General features: G+C 48.6%; 1 protein-coding gene across 3 annotated transcripts in view; it reads right to left on the bottom strand.

Moving 5' to 3' along the window:
• Window positions 1–6,257: 6,257 nt before the first annotated feature.
• The window catches only part of PIK3R5 (phosphoinositide-3-kinase regulatory subunit 5), a 63,223-nt gene continuing 56,416 nt past the window's right edge, over window positions 6,258–13,064 (bottom strand). For 2 of the 3 annotated variants that reach the window (XM_074847383.1, XM_074847384.1), the window contains exons 16-19: window positions 12,051–12,144; window positions 10,500–10,582; window positions 10,186–10,298; window positions 6,258–9,130 (exon numbers count right to left, since the gene is read on the bottom strand). In XM_074847383.1, coding sequence (XP_074703484.1) covers window positions 8,989–9,130; window positions 10,186–10,298; window positions 10,500–10,582; window positions 12,051–12,144 — 432 coding nt within the window. In that variant the 3' untranslated portion in view covers window positions 6,258–8,988. The remainder of the gene's footprint in view (window positions 9,131–10,185; window positions 10,299–10,499; window positions 10,583–12,050; window positions 12,145–13,064) is intronic. The other variant, XM_074847385.1, reaches the window with a different exon arrangement.

The following is a 13,064-nucleotide window of genomic DNA, read 5'->3' as shown; positions in this document are numbered from 1 at the left end:
TTTTATATGCTAAAAAGAAATGCGCAGTGTGTCATTTATATCACAGCACGTATATGTATATACATACACACAAGCTGAATGTATATGTTGTACAAATGAGTCATTGATAGATACATAGAGATAAGCAGGTAGACAGATAAATACAGTTCTGTGTACTTCCTGGCAGGTTGTACACACAAGGGGTATTCAAAGGCTTTAAAATGACTAATAGATGACACAGTTCATGCAAACCCAAGTCCCACAGCTTGCGTATTTAGACACACTAGTCATACCAGAAGAGTCCAGAAAACATCTCTCACTATCTTAAACTATTTGTAAACCCATTCTAATAGAAAGTGAGAAACACAAAGATATCACGATCTCCTTTAGCCATGTTTTGCCATTATCTACACCCACTCTTGGTGCCCATCTCCACCAAGGGACCTCCAGGCTCCAGCTAAATATTCACGTGGTTGCTGAGAGACACACCTGGGGAGAGAGGGATGAAGGGCAGCATAGGATCAGTCTGTTCCTCTGTCCTGCATTGGGCATGCTCCATGTCATGGGGGAAGGAGCCCCACTGCTCAACCCAGCCACCATAGCCAAGTGGGGGTGGGGAAAGGGGACAAGGGGACAAGGGGACCTGTAGCCCAGCCACCAGTGCTCAGCACACAGCCCACCAGGCTCACCACTCACTGCAGTGGGGGTAATTTGTCGTGAGCATCCCAGGGGCAGAGGACAGCATGGGAAGGCTGCTGGAGCACCTCAGCTTGGTCCCACAAAAACTGTCACAGGTGAATGAGGCAAGGCACTCTTCACTGATGGCTTCCAGGAAACTGAAAAGCAGAGGCAAGTTAGGAACCAGATGTCTTCATCCTTGCTTGCACCCAGCCCAGGCTACAGCCACCATTTCTCCTTACCAAAGTGTCTTTCCTTGGGCAATTTCCAATCAGGATAGATGCTTCTTCTGTTCTTCCTTCAGCAAGCAAGCAGAGAAAGCATCATGAACACCAGCATCCCCCCAGTTTTTTAAGGCTTCAACCCTCCCCCTCGTCCAGGCAGTCTTTGGCTTGTGGGACTGATACAATTACCCTAATGGTTTTGGTTACACACAGGCTTGAGTCACATGTTAAAGTACAGATGGCTCCTTAGTATGGGAAGAGGCTGGCTTCTAACTAAAGATTAGCAGTAATTTCCTTTCACAATGGCTGTGAAGTTAAATAGAGGAGGAATCTCAGCTATCACTCAATCTCACCGCTACTCAGATTGTTCGTGCTGGTTGCAGAGTGTCACATCTCGGAGGAGCCACACACCTCTCAGTCACGCAGTCCACAGCAGGAGGGGGTTCAGATGATGGTCTAGAGCACACAGAGATATCAGACGTTGCCTGCACTCAGTCTCTTCTTTCATTCCCTTGCCCAATTTCTGGGAACTGGCTACAGAGCGCTTCATTCGCCAGCACAGCCAGAGCTACTCCATTGCGTCCTGTACCCAGTGCACCATTAAAACTAGCCATAAAACAGCAGAAAAAAATCTCATCAACAGCTTTAGGAGTACAGTTCAGCTGGGTACCTGGACAGGAAAACTCTCAGTGGGCTGAACTTCCTTCTAGGGACAAGAGCATCCTGTCCTCAAGTGGTTTAGCCTGGACCGCAGTTGACAGTAACTCAACACACAACTATTGGAAAAAACATGCACTGTTGCACAGGGAAAGTACTGAAGATTCAGAGTCTCATTTTTCCCTGCAAGTCAGACAGACAGTGCAGAAGGGCAGCACTGTGTGACCCACTCCTGGGAGATGTGAGAGAGCCTGCCATCAGCAAAGATCTCCCAGCAGACCAGAGTGTGGAGGACCCAGGTCCTGGGTATCCTGACAGATCCTCCCCAGATTTCTGGTTCCAGGGGCAACATTTCAGCCTGCAGTTCATAGGTGTCTCCTAGAAAGTCCCTGCAATCATCAGTGCACAGGCAAGGTGGACTGAGCCAACCTACATCTCATCACCACTGAAAATGATGTTTGCATACTCTCCCTGGCCCCAGACACACCAGGTCTGGACCTTTTCGTGTGCCATTTAGCTTCCTAAACCAGTGGGAGACTGAACCAACAAGAAGTGAATTGCTTTGGCCATAGAGTGATCAGGCTGGAGACCTGATGCAAGAGGGGACATGGCCAGAAGCAGGACTAGTCCTTGTGAGGACAGAGAGTTTTTGACTGGCTGAGCTACCCTGCTTGAGGTCCCCTCTGCAGATGGAAACACCAGCTAAATGCACTGTGTAACACTGGCTTATTGCTATACAGAAAGTTTTATGCAGTCAAACCCAAGCCTCGGATATCCTAGAGATGGATAAACACCACAAAATATTTTTCATCCTTGCTTTGATTTGGATTTCAGTTTTTGGATGCATTTGCTCTGGCCACAACCCTTTGGCCTTTGCATTTCTTTGTGTGAGCGCTGCAGGGGAGGTGCCTACAGCAGGGAGAGGGGATTACAAGGGTACAGTGGTGAATATTGGAAAAGGCAAGTTTGGGATTGGCACAGAAAAGCCCAGCCCGTTCCTCACACACTCAGCTGTCTGTACCAGCTGGCACAGGCACAGGGCTATAAGACATGTGCTGCATCTAAACACACTGATAATTATGCAACTTTGCATCTTAGCACACCATTACTGTTCTCGAGTGAATTTTCCCTGCTAGGATAACTCTGTTCCTCATGCAGGCACCGGGAGCCTTGTTAACTTTTAATTGATCATTGATTAGCACAAGTAAGATAAGGACAGTGGAGCAGCAGGCATTGCCAGGAGGCATAAACAGCCACCTGCAGCCCAGAAACGTTTCACTTGTCCAGCTTTGCTCTCGTTAGTCCTGAGCAAAGGTCAGTCCAAGACAAAGAGGGAGTCAGATGCCCTTTTCTGTCAGGGGCGCTGGCCAAAATCCTTAAGAAATTAGCAAAATTCACAGAAATTTCCTATCTTTTCTACTTTACAACTGCCTGTAAAGAGCAGCTAAATCATGCACGTGGGAAACAGCCTGACCTACCAGCCCAGAAACCTGCAGCCACAAGAGGTGACTAGGGCAGGGAATTTGTCAGAAGACATTCCCTGGATTTTCTTCTACTTCTTCCTTTTCTTCTGAAAGTACTGGATTACTGATGGGCCTCTCGATAAACCCCCTCCTGTCCCTGGCAGAGGGGTGAATTTGGCCATTGTGCCGTGGCTCGGTTAGCCTGTCACCAATCCGCAGGCAGGGAGCCAAGCTCGGGGCTCGCTGCCAGCCCTGCCAGCAGGACCTGAGCCCTCCCCAGGTACCTCTGCTTCATCTGAAGGTAATCTGAGATGCAGTGAGGGGAGCAGACAGGCAGCAGGCAGACAGAAAGGAGGGGACGGTGCTTGTGGGGTGGTGACCTCTAACCAAGGAGACACCCTGGGCATGTTCATCCTAATCCTGTAATGGTATGCAGGGACTGAGAGCTGCCGGGAAGCCTGACTCTGCTCTGCTATTTCTTCCTAGAGCTGAGAGAGCAGATGAGCACCTTTGAAAAACCTCCTTGTAAGAGATCTCCTGGAAACAGCCCAATTCTGATCCCATGACCCAATTCCCCAGGTCCTTGTGGGCTTCCACACCCTGCGTTGTCCCCCATCTGCTGGATTCCTGATCAGGGTGCCTAGAAATGCCACCCACGAAACTGCATGTTTGTCTATAAGGAATCAAAATTACAAGAGGAAGGTTTGCCCAGAAATTCTGACAAACAACTAGTTGAGCACTAGAGAGGTGCCGTGCTGCACAAGCCTGTGGGCAGGTCCCTACACCCAGAAGTGCCCCATCGCCAGCCAAATGCTTGGGATATTTTTGTCCCAGCACACCAAGCTCGGGTGCAGGTTCCAGCTTTCTCCAGGCAGCTGCCCTGATCCTTGGCCTGGCAGACCTCTGCTCACCTCTGGCAAACAACTTTTTTCCCCAAGATGACAGTAAAGCTAAAGAAAAATCAGTCTAAACAAATACCACATTTAGGAGTGAACTGTTTTTTCCCTCACCCAGCATGCTTCAGGATAGAACTGTCATTGTCTGAGAGCATTCATCATGTACCTCAGCAATGTCTCCATTCAAACAACCTGCTGATGACCTACATAGGCCATGGAAGGTGGGTTTGATTCCCCCACCTGCCAGATAAGGAGTGCACCTCTGTTTTCTAACTTCCAGGGAGTACCTTAACCCCTGCAACCATGGATCCAGGACAAGCAATCTCATTCCTGCCTATTGGTGCTAATTCATTCTGAATTTCTAACTAGCCACCGGGTCAGGAATGGCCACTCAAGGACTCCTCTGGATGAGCACTGGCTCATGTTGTTCTTCACCTCATGCACTAGAACATCTCCATCCCTGAATTTATTCAAATGTTGCCTGGACCCTGAGAAACCTGATTGATGTTGTCTGCATACATTAAGCTCTTTGCTTTCTTCCAGCACTGAGCCGTGGTGGCTCTGGGGTGGCAGACGTGGCACACTGGTACCTGGCACAAGCATCCACACCAAGATGGCTCCTCCTGGAGCTGGCAGGAAGCTGTGGGGATCACACCAGTAAAGATGAGGAGCACCTATGCACAAAGTGCCACTGGAGAAGAGCAGAGGATGAGGGGTCACCACTGATGATGAGTGGTGAGAAGCCACCCCACAGTGTATTCCCACACCTCCACGTCCCACCTCATCAGCAGTGCAGCATGTCCCACTCCAGCTGTGCCACATCCAGCAGCTTCAGCTGAGGTGGCTGTGGGATGACAACCCCTGACAGAGCAGGGGACCCTCTGAAACTGCCACTGCACCTTGGTGAATTAACACATACCAAAACCCCAGTGGTAATTTAAAATTTACCAATTTTTGGGGTAAAACCCATCTCATTCAGGAAGCCAATGTCACTGGTGTTCCCAGCCTGAATCACCAAACACACCTTATCCACTGTCTCCCCACCCTTCACAGACACATGTGCCACAGACCAGCTCAGCTTTGATGCTGTGAGAGTTGCAAAAAGCTCCGCCAAGCTGATTTGACCGTATCTGTATGAGGCAAAACTAAGTTTGTTAAGTAATCTAGCCTTAACCCAAGCCTTGCTTATTTTATCAGCAGCTGTTTGCTAAATCTTTTGTACTTACAAGAACAAAACCCTCAGCTATGCAGCACTTCAGACTTGAGCCCTGTTCCTTAACTTTTCGTCATGCACATTTTTAGAACAAAGTACTTACTTTCTGCTTCAGATTTAAGCATGTGTGTTCCCCTTGCCACTTTTCTTTTTAAAAAGAAAAGAACAGGGAAAGGGGATTTGTGGTTTAGGGTTTTTTTTGCTGTTGTGAACAAACAAAAGCAGATAATCATTCCAGCTTGGAAAATAAAGTATTTTTCTTACTTGCCTTTTCAAAAGACGCTTTTCTTTTTATTTAAAAAACACCTTTTGTTATTCTCTAATCGGAGTGAAAAAATGCGATAGCTAATACATAACAAAGTGCTGATTAACAAAAGTTATTCTCATCTGGTTTTTGGCTCGTCTGAGCTGAAATGACTTTTCCCACGTTGTTTATTTAATTACGACACATTGGCCCTCACACCTACCAACTATTTTCTTGAATATCCACAGGAAGAGAAGGCGACACTTGAGACAGTTAAACATTTGCAAGTGTCATTTCATATTTCAGAGTACTTTCAGTAGCAACAGCTCCATCTGCAAAGCCTGCATCCCCAAAGACGCAGAAATTTCCAAGTCAGAAATACCCCAATATCCAGCTGCTGGGCAAAATCCTGCTGACCCTGAGCAGTCACCACCCCCCCACCCCGTCCCAGGGCTCTGCTGTGCCCCCCAGGGCTGGGCCTTGACCATGGCCCCAGGAGCTGCCAGGCACCCAGCTCTCAATTGACTCATATTTCTCTGCAAAGCAACACAGCAAAGGTCAAGGAGCCTCCTGGAAGGGAAGGGCATGCACAGATCTCACCTTGCACACACAAGCTCTGCTAGTTTCTTTTCTCCTTAATCCAGCATGAAACCAGTTTTGGATACAATATCAAAACCTGCTTTTTACTCACAGAGCAGAAGCAGCTCAACTAATCTCTGCAGGTCTCCATGTCATGCCCTCTGGGACCAAGCTCACGAACATAATGACTTTATAAGCCTTTTCCTAATCTCAGGTCAGCTACTCTGCAGAGGACCCGGGTGTTCCCTGCTCTCCTCGTGGAGATATGGAGCCTCCTCCTGTGCCTCCCGCCTGCTCAGGAATTACTTGACTCAAACGCTGTACTTGTACTCGAAATAAATCAACATTTAATATTTTACAATTACTTTAAAAGTTCTTTGAATGGTATTTTACAGATCAGCACAGACATTACACAGATTTGGTGAGGCTGCACATATGTACAAAGATGACCTGAAAGAACCTCTGACTTTTTTCATTTCCAGAAAGCATCAGAGGTCAAAACCTTAGCCAGGATTATGAGTCCCTAGAGTTTGTGCTTGTTTTTCTCTACGAGATGGAAATTCTCTTCTCTAGTATTTCTGTGGGGCCAGCTGAAACCAAAGAGGTTTATATCATTAACAGCGGCAGGGATATATTTAGCCACGGATATCAAGATCACAAATGGCAATGTTTTGACAGGATAAGGTGCTATTTTAAAGTATTGAACAAAAAAAAAAGCTGTCAAATTTCAGCCCCATTTGAGAAGACACACATAAACCTCTTTGGGAAATGAAAAGTCATTGGGAAAACTTTTTCCAAGTGCACGGAAAGTGCTATTAAAATCTGTTTCTGATCCCTTGAGCCCACTGGACTTAAGATACCGATGTGCAGAAGTGCACAGCAGCGACCTCAGCACACAGTCCCACAGGCACCCTGTGAGAGAGGAGACAGCCCGCCACGACCTGGCAGTGTCTTGGTGTCCCTGCCAAGTCCATGCTGTGAGCAAGGGACAGACGCTGCTCCATGCACGTAGGAAAAGATGTGGGCTCCTGGAGTCGGTGCGTGGCCGGGGAAGGTGGGTCCTTGCCGGGAGTCCAAGCTGGCTTTGCATCATGATAGAGCCAGAGCGCCTGCTTATGTTCAAGTGATGTGTCACCCCACATGAGGGTCTTTTCTTGAAGTCCACAAAGCAACACCATCCTTGGGATGGTTTATTCAAGTAGAAGGATGAAGCACAGAGGCCTCGGGAGCGTGTTCATGTCATTCTTGCTCATCTCTGGCCACTGGCAGATGCTGCATCCAGAGCTGCTGAGGACACCAAAGAGCCAGCTAGCACCTTCTTAACCCAAGATGTTCACCACTGGGCCTAGACCAAGCTGTCCCCAGACAGAGGTAGTGGGAACAGAAAGCAGGTCCAGCAGCCAGCAGGACCAGGATCAGAGCTGACAGTACAGGAGGGATCCCCTAAACACTTCCAGGAGGGATGTGGAGGAATCCAGCAGACAAACCTGACCCACACTCCTCCGAGACAACTGAAGCCCCCAGAGGCTCTGGCCCTCTTCCTGGTAGGTTTAACATCAAATGACACTGCTGCTGTGCCACTAACTCTTGGGGACAGAGCCCAGCCTTGTTCTAACTAGTGCTAAGAGCTGACCAGGTCCTGTTTTCTGGAGGATCAAGGGACCCATGCTGTATTGATCACACAGTGGCCAAGCCCTGCAGCCCCCCAGCAGTATCCAGGGTCCTTTCCAGATGTTTCCAGGGAGCACATGTCCTTGGCATTAAGATCCTTTTAGCCTGCAGCAGGCATCATGCTCTTCTGCCTGTTATCATTAGTGCAATCACCAAAAACTACTGAAAAAGAGCTTGAGGGCTATGAAACCAGGCAAGGCTCTTTGAGTCTCATTTTTTTGCTCATGGGGTCAGAATACCTCTAAATGCCCCCAAATATTGCACCTTTCTGTACACACAGCCTTGCAGAGAGAAGGAAGAGGGCAGAAAGCCTCTTTGCAGGGGAAGGGGGAATCTCAAATCCTATTGTCGCTTGCAAGTGTCACTAGTGTTTTTTGGTGCTGGGTCCTTCTCTAAGCAAAGCTGCCTCTTCAGGTGAGCTTAAGGCAATCACAGCGGTTTCCCTAGTACTTCCCTTCCTACTACGAGTGTGAGCATGGTTCCTGCCATATTTCAAGCAACTATTGAGGATTCAGCCTCTGGGATGTCTCTAGCATACAGTGCTGTGGAGCAGGACACAAAAACATGGGCTGAACAGGGAGTATGTCTCATGGGTGAACTCTGAAATTCTGCGGAAATTGGAAGTTCATCTCCTGCAGGTCCTGGACTTACAGTAGACACACATATACATGACAAGCTGTCCATGCCCTGGTACGGTCTATTGCACTTGATTCATGGGAACACAAGCAGCAGTCTACAACCCATGCTGGGGTCTTTCTGGACCTCAGCTGGGCTGCTCTGCTCTGCACTGTTTCTCTGCAAGACACCCAACCTTCATAATTTAAATGAAACCTTGAGAAAGTCTGTCCCCATCCCCAGAGAACTGTCCTGAGCATCCTTGGCCTGTTACAGGTGAAATGCCATCAGAACATCGGTTGGGTGATCTGCAACTCCGCATGCATTGGAAACCACCTATCCCCACTTAGCCAAGGACATTCGTTTTCCAAAATGTCCCCCCATGAGCTCCCCCCAGATCACACTGGCCTTGCAGTCCCTGTCAAATACAGCCACAGCACCTTTTGCTGGCAGGAAAATATTACTGTCCTTGCGTTGCCCTCTCAATTCAGGTGTTGGCAGTCTGCTGAACCAGGTGAAGATCTCAAGGAAACCTCTTTCCTCCCATTGCTGAGGAACCCTGAGAGATACCAGAGCACATCACCAATGTTCCCATTTCCCAAGGATGTGCTAAGCCCAGACCAGGAGCAGCTCAGCCATTATGCCAACACTTCGACTGCAGGATGTCGTGGACAAGAACAGCTGGGTCTCCAGCCCAAAGGAGGAAAGTCAACTTCCTTTTTCTATCGGTGTTAGATGGGAGTCTGGTCTGAGAGGACACAGGGTTCTTCTACGGCAGTGCTCCACTGAAGGTGGCAATGGGTAAACACAGGAGAGAATGAAACTCAGAGGGGTCCTGGGGAAGCAAAGAGGACCTTCTCAGTGCAAAGAGATCGCTGTCCCTGGGTTTGTAGCACACAGAGATCTCACACCTGCAGGGGAACAAAAAGAAGTCAGGATATAAGTAAAGTGTGTGCCTGAGAATCACAGTCCTCAGGTGCAGCAGAAATATCTGCAAACAAACAGGAATCAGTGCAGTCTTAATAGGCCTGGAGTTTAAGTGCTGAGAGTTCAGGTCTTTAAGCTGGCTCAGGCCAGGACCTAGAGCAGAAGCATCCATAAAGAGTAATTTCTGAAACTCATTAGGGAAAACTAGAGCATTTGCATCCCCCAAATTTTCGGGAGAGGGAAGCAGCCCCTCTTCCATTTCATGCATTGAACTCTCCCACTAGCCCCGAGTTGTACAAACAAACAAGTTAAGTAAAAACACTTCTCTTGGGGGTTATAAGATCCAAAATCTTTTTCCACTGGAAGCAGCATAACCTTGCAGAGTTCTGCTCTCTCTAAAGGAGAAATTACAATGCTTGGACATTTTTAAGACCCATGGATCAATTGGTTTGATCTCTTTGTGCTCATGGAAGTGTGTTGTCTATAGTGAATTTTCAAATTGCATCACCTGGGGAGCCAGCTGGGTGTAATGGGGACACAACTGGTGGATGAACAGTCAAATGAACAGTTCTTGCTCCACCCCAGTATCTCCCATGAAGATCAGGGCTTCCTTCTGCAATGGGTATGCCAAAGGTGGTGGAGAACCCAAATGAGCTTTAGAAGGTGAAGGCTCTGCTCTAATGCCCAGTGCTCTTCAAACACCTCATTTATGTTGCACAGCTTTCTGCAATAGGTCTTGCTGAAAGAGCTGTCTTTACAGAGTTGAACAGTTGACCAGGGACCATCCTTTGGATTGTGGCAGTCAGGAAGGTAAACTACTGCTGGGACCTGAGCAGGACCATCCATCCCATGCTCAGCTGCACTACAGAGCTTGGAGCTATGTCTCTCAGCTTGGACATCTGCAATAGACTCACTGTGGAGCTCAGGACCTCGTCCCTGCAGTGACCACCCACACTTCATGCACAAGTCCTTACACACAGGATGCACCATCCCGGGAGCGCTGACTGCAGCGGCCAGCTGCCCACACTGCAGTTCCTACCTGGTTACACTCTGCAGGATCTTCTGCTCATCCTGGTCCAGGCACACGGCGAAGGAGGACTGGACACCGATAATCTGGACCTTGTCCACTTTTATCTGGGACACGCTGATCTGCTGATAGAAAAAGAGTCTGAGTGAGGGAGCTGCCAGGCTCAGTGCCTTTCCCTGTGCAGCGGAGGGGAGCAGGGGAGCTGGGCACCCCTAAGGCAGGCCTGATGGATCCCCCAAGCAGGTACTCTCCTGCCCGACTTCTCTCACAGCTGACTCAGGCCAACCTCCTGTTACCAAATGTAAAAGCACCATGATTTGAGTTACCTGATTGAAACTTTTTTTGGATTTGGAGTTTTGCCTTTTGACCACCTCGGTCATGGTTAAGTTGAGACACTCTGTCTTTGAGGCTGTAACAAAAAGAAAACTGTTATCACTTGGGGCTTCTGGGTGGGAATCCAAGTGGTCCCTCTACCCCTCAAAGCAGCTCAGAGCCAGTGGCTCTCAGCAGGACCCCACTGTTGGGGGAAACGCAGTACAATTCTAGCTTTCCCTCCCTCATGCTAACCCACACAGAAAGAAAGCAATCAGAGACACAGAGGTAAACGTCCTCTGTAATTTCCAACTGCTTTCCAAACAGAGCAGAAAAGGACATTGAACTATCTTAGGATGTAAACAGGAGAAAAAAAACATTGCCCTATCATCGTGAGGAAATTCTAGCTCTCCCAGCATGGCCTTTCCTGCAGCCCACCTGGAGATGCTTTTTCATGTCTGGAATTACAGTGACATCCTGTGGTCAAACTGCTGAATGTGAAAACCCACGGAGACAATCCAATTTTTTTGGGTGGGACAGGGTTTCTCTTGGAAGGAAGGAGATTCATGAAAAAGAAGTTTCTCTCCAGCATGGAGCTAGGGACACCCCCTAAAGCAAACCCACAGCGCTGGCAGCACGAGTGAAGCTCCTGAGCTAGCGCAGAAGCATCCGACATAAAGTATAGAGGTGGTGAGTTTTTTCCAGGGTTGTCTGAATGGCTTCATGAATGGGGCAGCAACAGGAGGGTCAGGAGGGATAGAGGTTTAGGTTGAGCTCCACGGGGCATATAGGAGATGTCTCCTATTTGATAGGTCACCCATTTGCCCCTACTACTCCGCCCACAAACCACACACCTGCCAGACACAAAGCACATGAGGAAAAAGGAACAAAAAATCCTGTTTACTCAGAACTGGATGTCCGATTGCCAAAACAGCAGTTCTTAAGCAAGAATGAACGGGTATTGTTTCTAAATACAGACACAGGCTAAAAGTCTTGCTGCTTTTAAAAACTCAAAGCCTTATTAATACCCCATCAGAAAACTGATTACAAAAAAAGACTATGAAGCAAAACCATGTGGCAGCCAGCTATCTCCGAGCTGCAAGAAGGAAACCAGGCTGAAGCACCGGCTTAGTGAGAGCCTGCTGAAAGCTGGCTGCAAGGCACGGCTGCTGTGGATGGCAGGACAAGCACTCTCTCCCTTAGCCCTGCTTCATTTAACAGTTTTACCTGTCTCTCTTTACTAAACAAGTGTTGTTCTGGAAAGCACCACTCTCCAGGGATCATCCTGCTGTTTGAACCATCCCAGCCCCATCCCTAACGGACATCCCATTTCCCTGGCTGGAAGCTTTAGGACAGTGGTACATCAAATGCTCTTCATCCCAGATGTGGTGCTAAGGACAACCAAGGACTACAGTATGCCCCAGGGAACACCAGGCACGTCCAGTGTATCTCCTGCATTCACACATCCCTCATTTGCTCCGGCTAGAACATCCACACTGTCCTCTCGGTCCACCACTCTCTTCCGTTGTTCCCTATGCAAAGCCACAAAGACCACCTCTACCCACCTAGTTCTTCATACTTCTTGCAGGCTTTGCTAAGGTTGACGGATGTGCAGACCTTCTCAACATCATTCCAGTGACTTCTTCCACTGATGGCTGTCTGCAGGGACCAACCGAAACACATGAGATAGAATCACAGAATCATTTAGGATGGAAAAGGACCTTTAAGATGACGGAGTCCAACCGTAAACCTAACATTGCCAAGTCCACCACTAAACCATGTCCCTAAGCACCATGTCTTTTGAGTCACCAGGGATGGTGACTCAGCCACTTCTCTGGGCAGCCTGTTCCAATGCTTGATAACCCTTTCAGTAAAGAAAGTTTTCCTAATATCCAGTCTAAACCTCCCCCGGCACAACTTGAAGCCATCTCCTCTCGTCCTATCACTTGTTACTTGGGAGAAGAGACCGACCCCCACCTCGCTACAAGCTCCTTTCAGGTAGTTGTAGAGAGCAACAAGGTCTCCCCTGAGCCTCCTCTTCTCCAGGCTAAACACCCCCAGTTCCCTCAGCAGTTCCTCATAAGACTTGTTCTCTAGACCCTTCACCAGCTCCGTTGCCCTTCTCTGGACACGCTCGAGTCATTCAATGGCCTTTTTGGAGCGAGGGGCCCAAAACTGAACCCAGTCATTGAGGTGCGGCCTCACCAGTGCCAAGCACAGGGGTAAGATCCCTTCCCTGTCCCTGCTGGCCACGCTATGGCTGATACAAGCCAGGATGCTACTGGCCTTGGCCACCTGGGCACATTCAGCTGGCTATTGACCAGCACCCCCCAGGTCCTTTTCCATCAGGCAGCTTTCCAGCTACTCTTCCCCAAGCCTCTAGCACGGGGTTGTTGTGACCCAAGTGTAGATGCCGCACTCCAGGTTGATGCTGCCCTACCTCCCGCCCCTAACCATGTGTCTGGGCTAGCTCAGATCTGGATTTACCTGGCGCTGCACAGACAAAGTTTGAGTAGGCATTAAAATTAATTTATCCTTGGATTTACAAAAAATTGTCCAGGCTTAACGCTAAACACCTG

Source organism: Strix aluco, chromosome 21 (assembly GCF_031877795.1).
Source record: "Strix aluco isolate bStrAlu1 chromosome 21, bStrAlu1.hap1, whole genome shotgun sequence".
Classification (NCBI taxonomy): domain Eukaryota; kingdom Metazoa; phylum Chordata; class Aves; order Strigiformes; family Strigidae; genus Strix; species Strix aluco.
The sequence above is the reverse complement of the archived record's forward strand: the minus strand, read 5'-3'. Positions and strand labels throughout refer to the sequence as shown.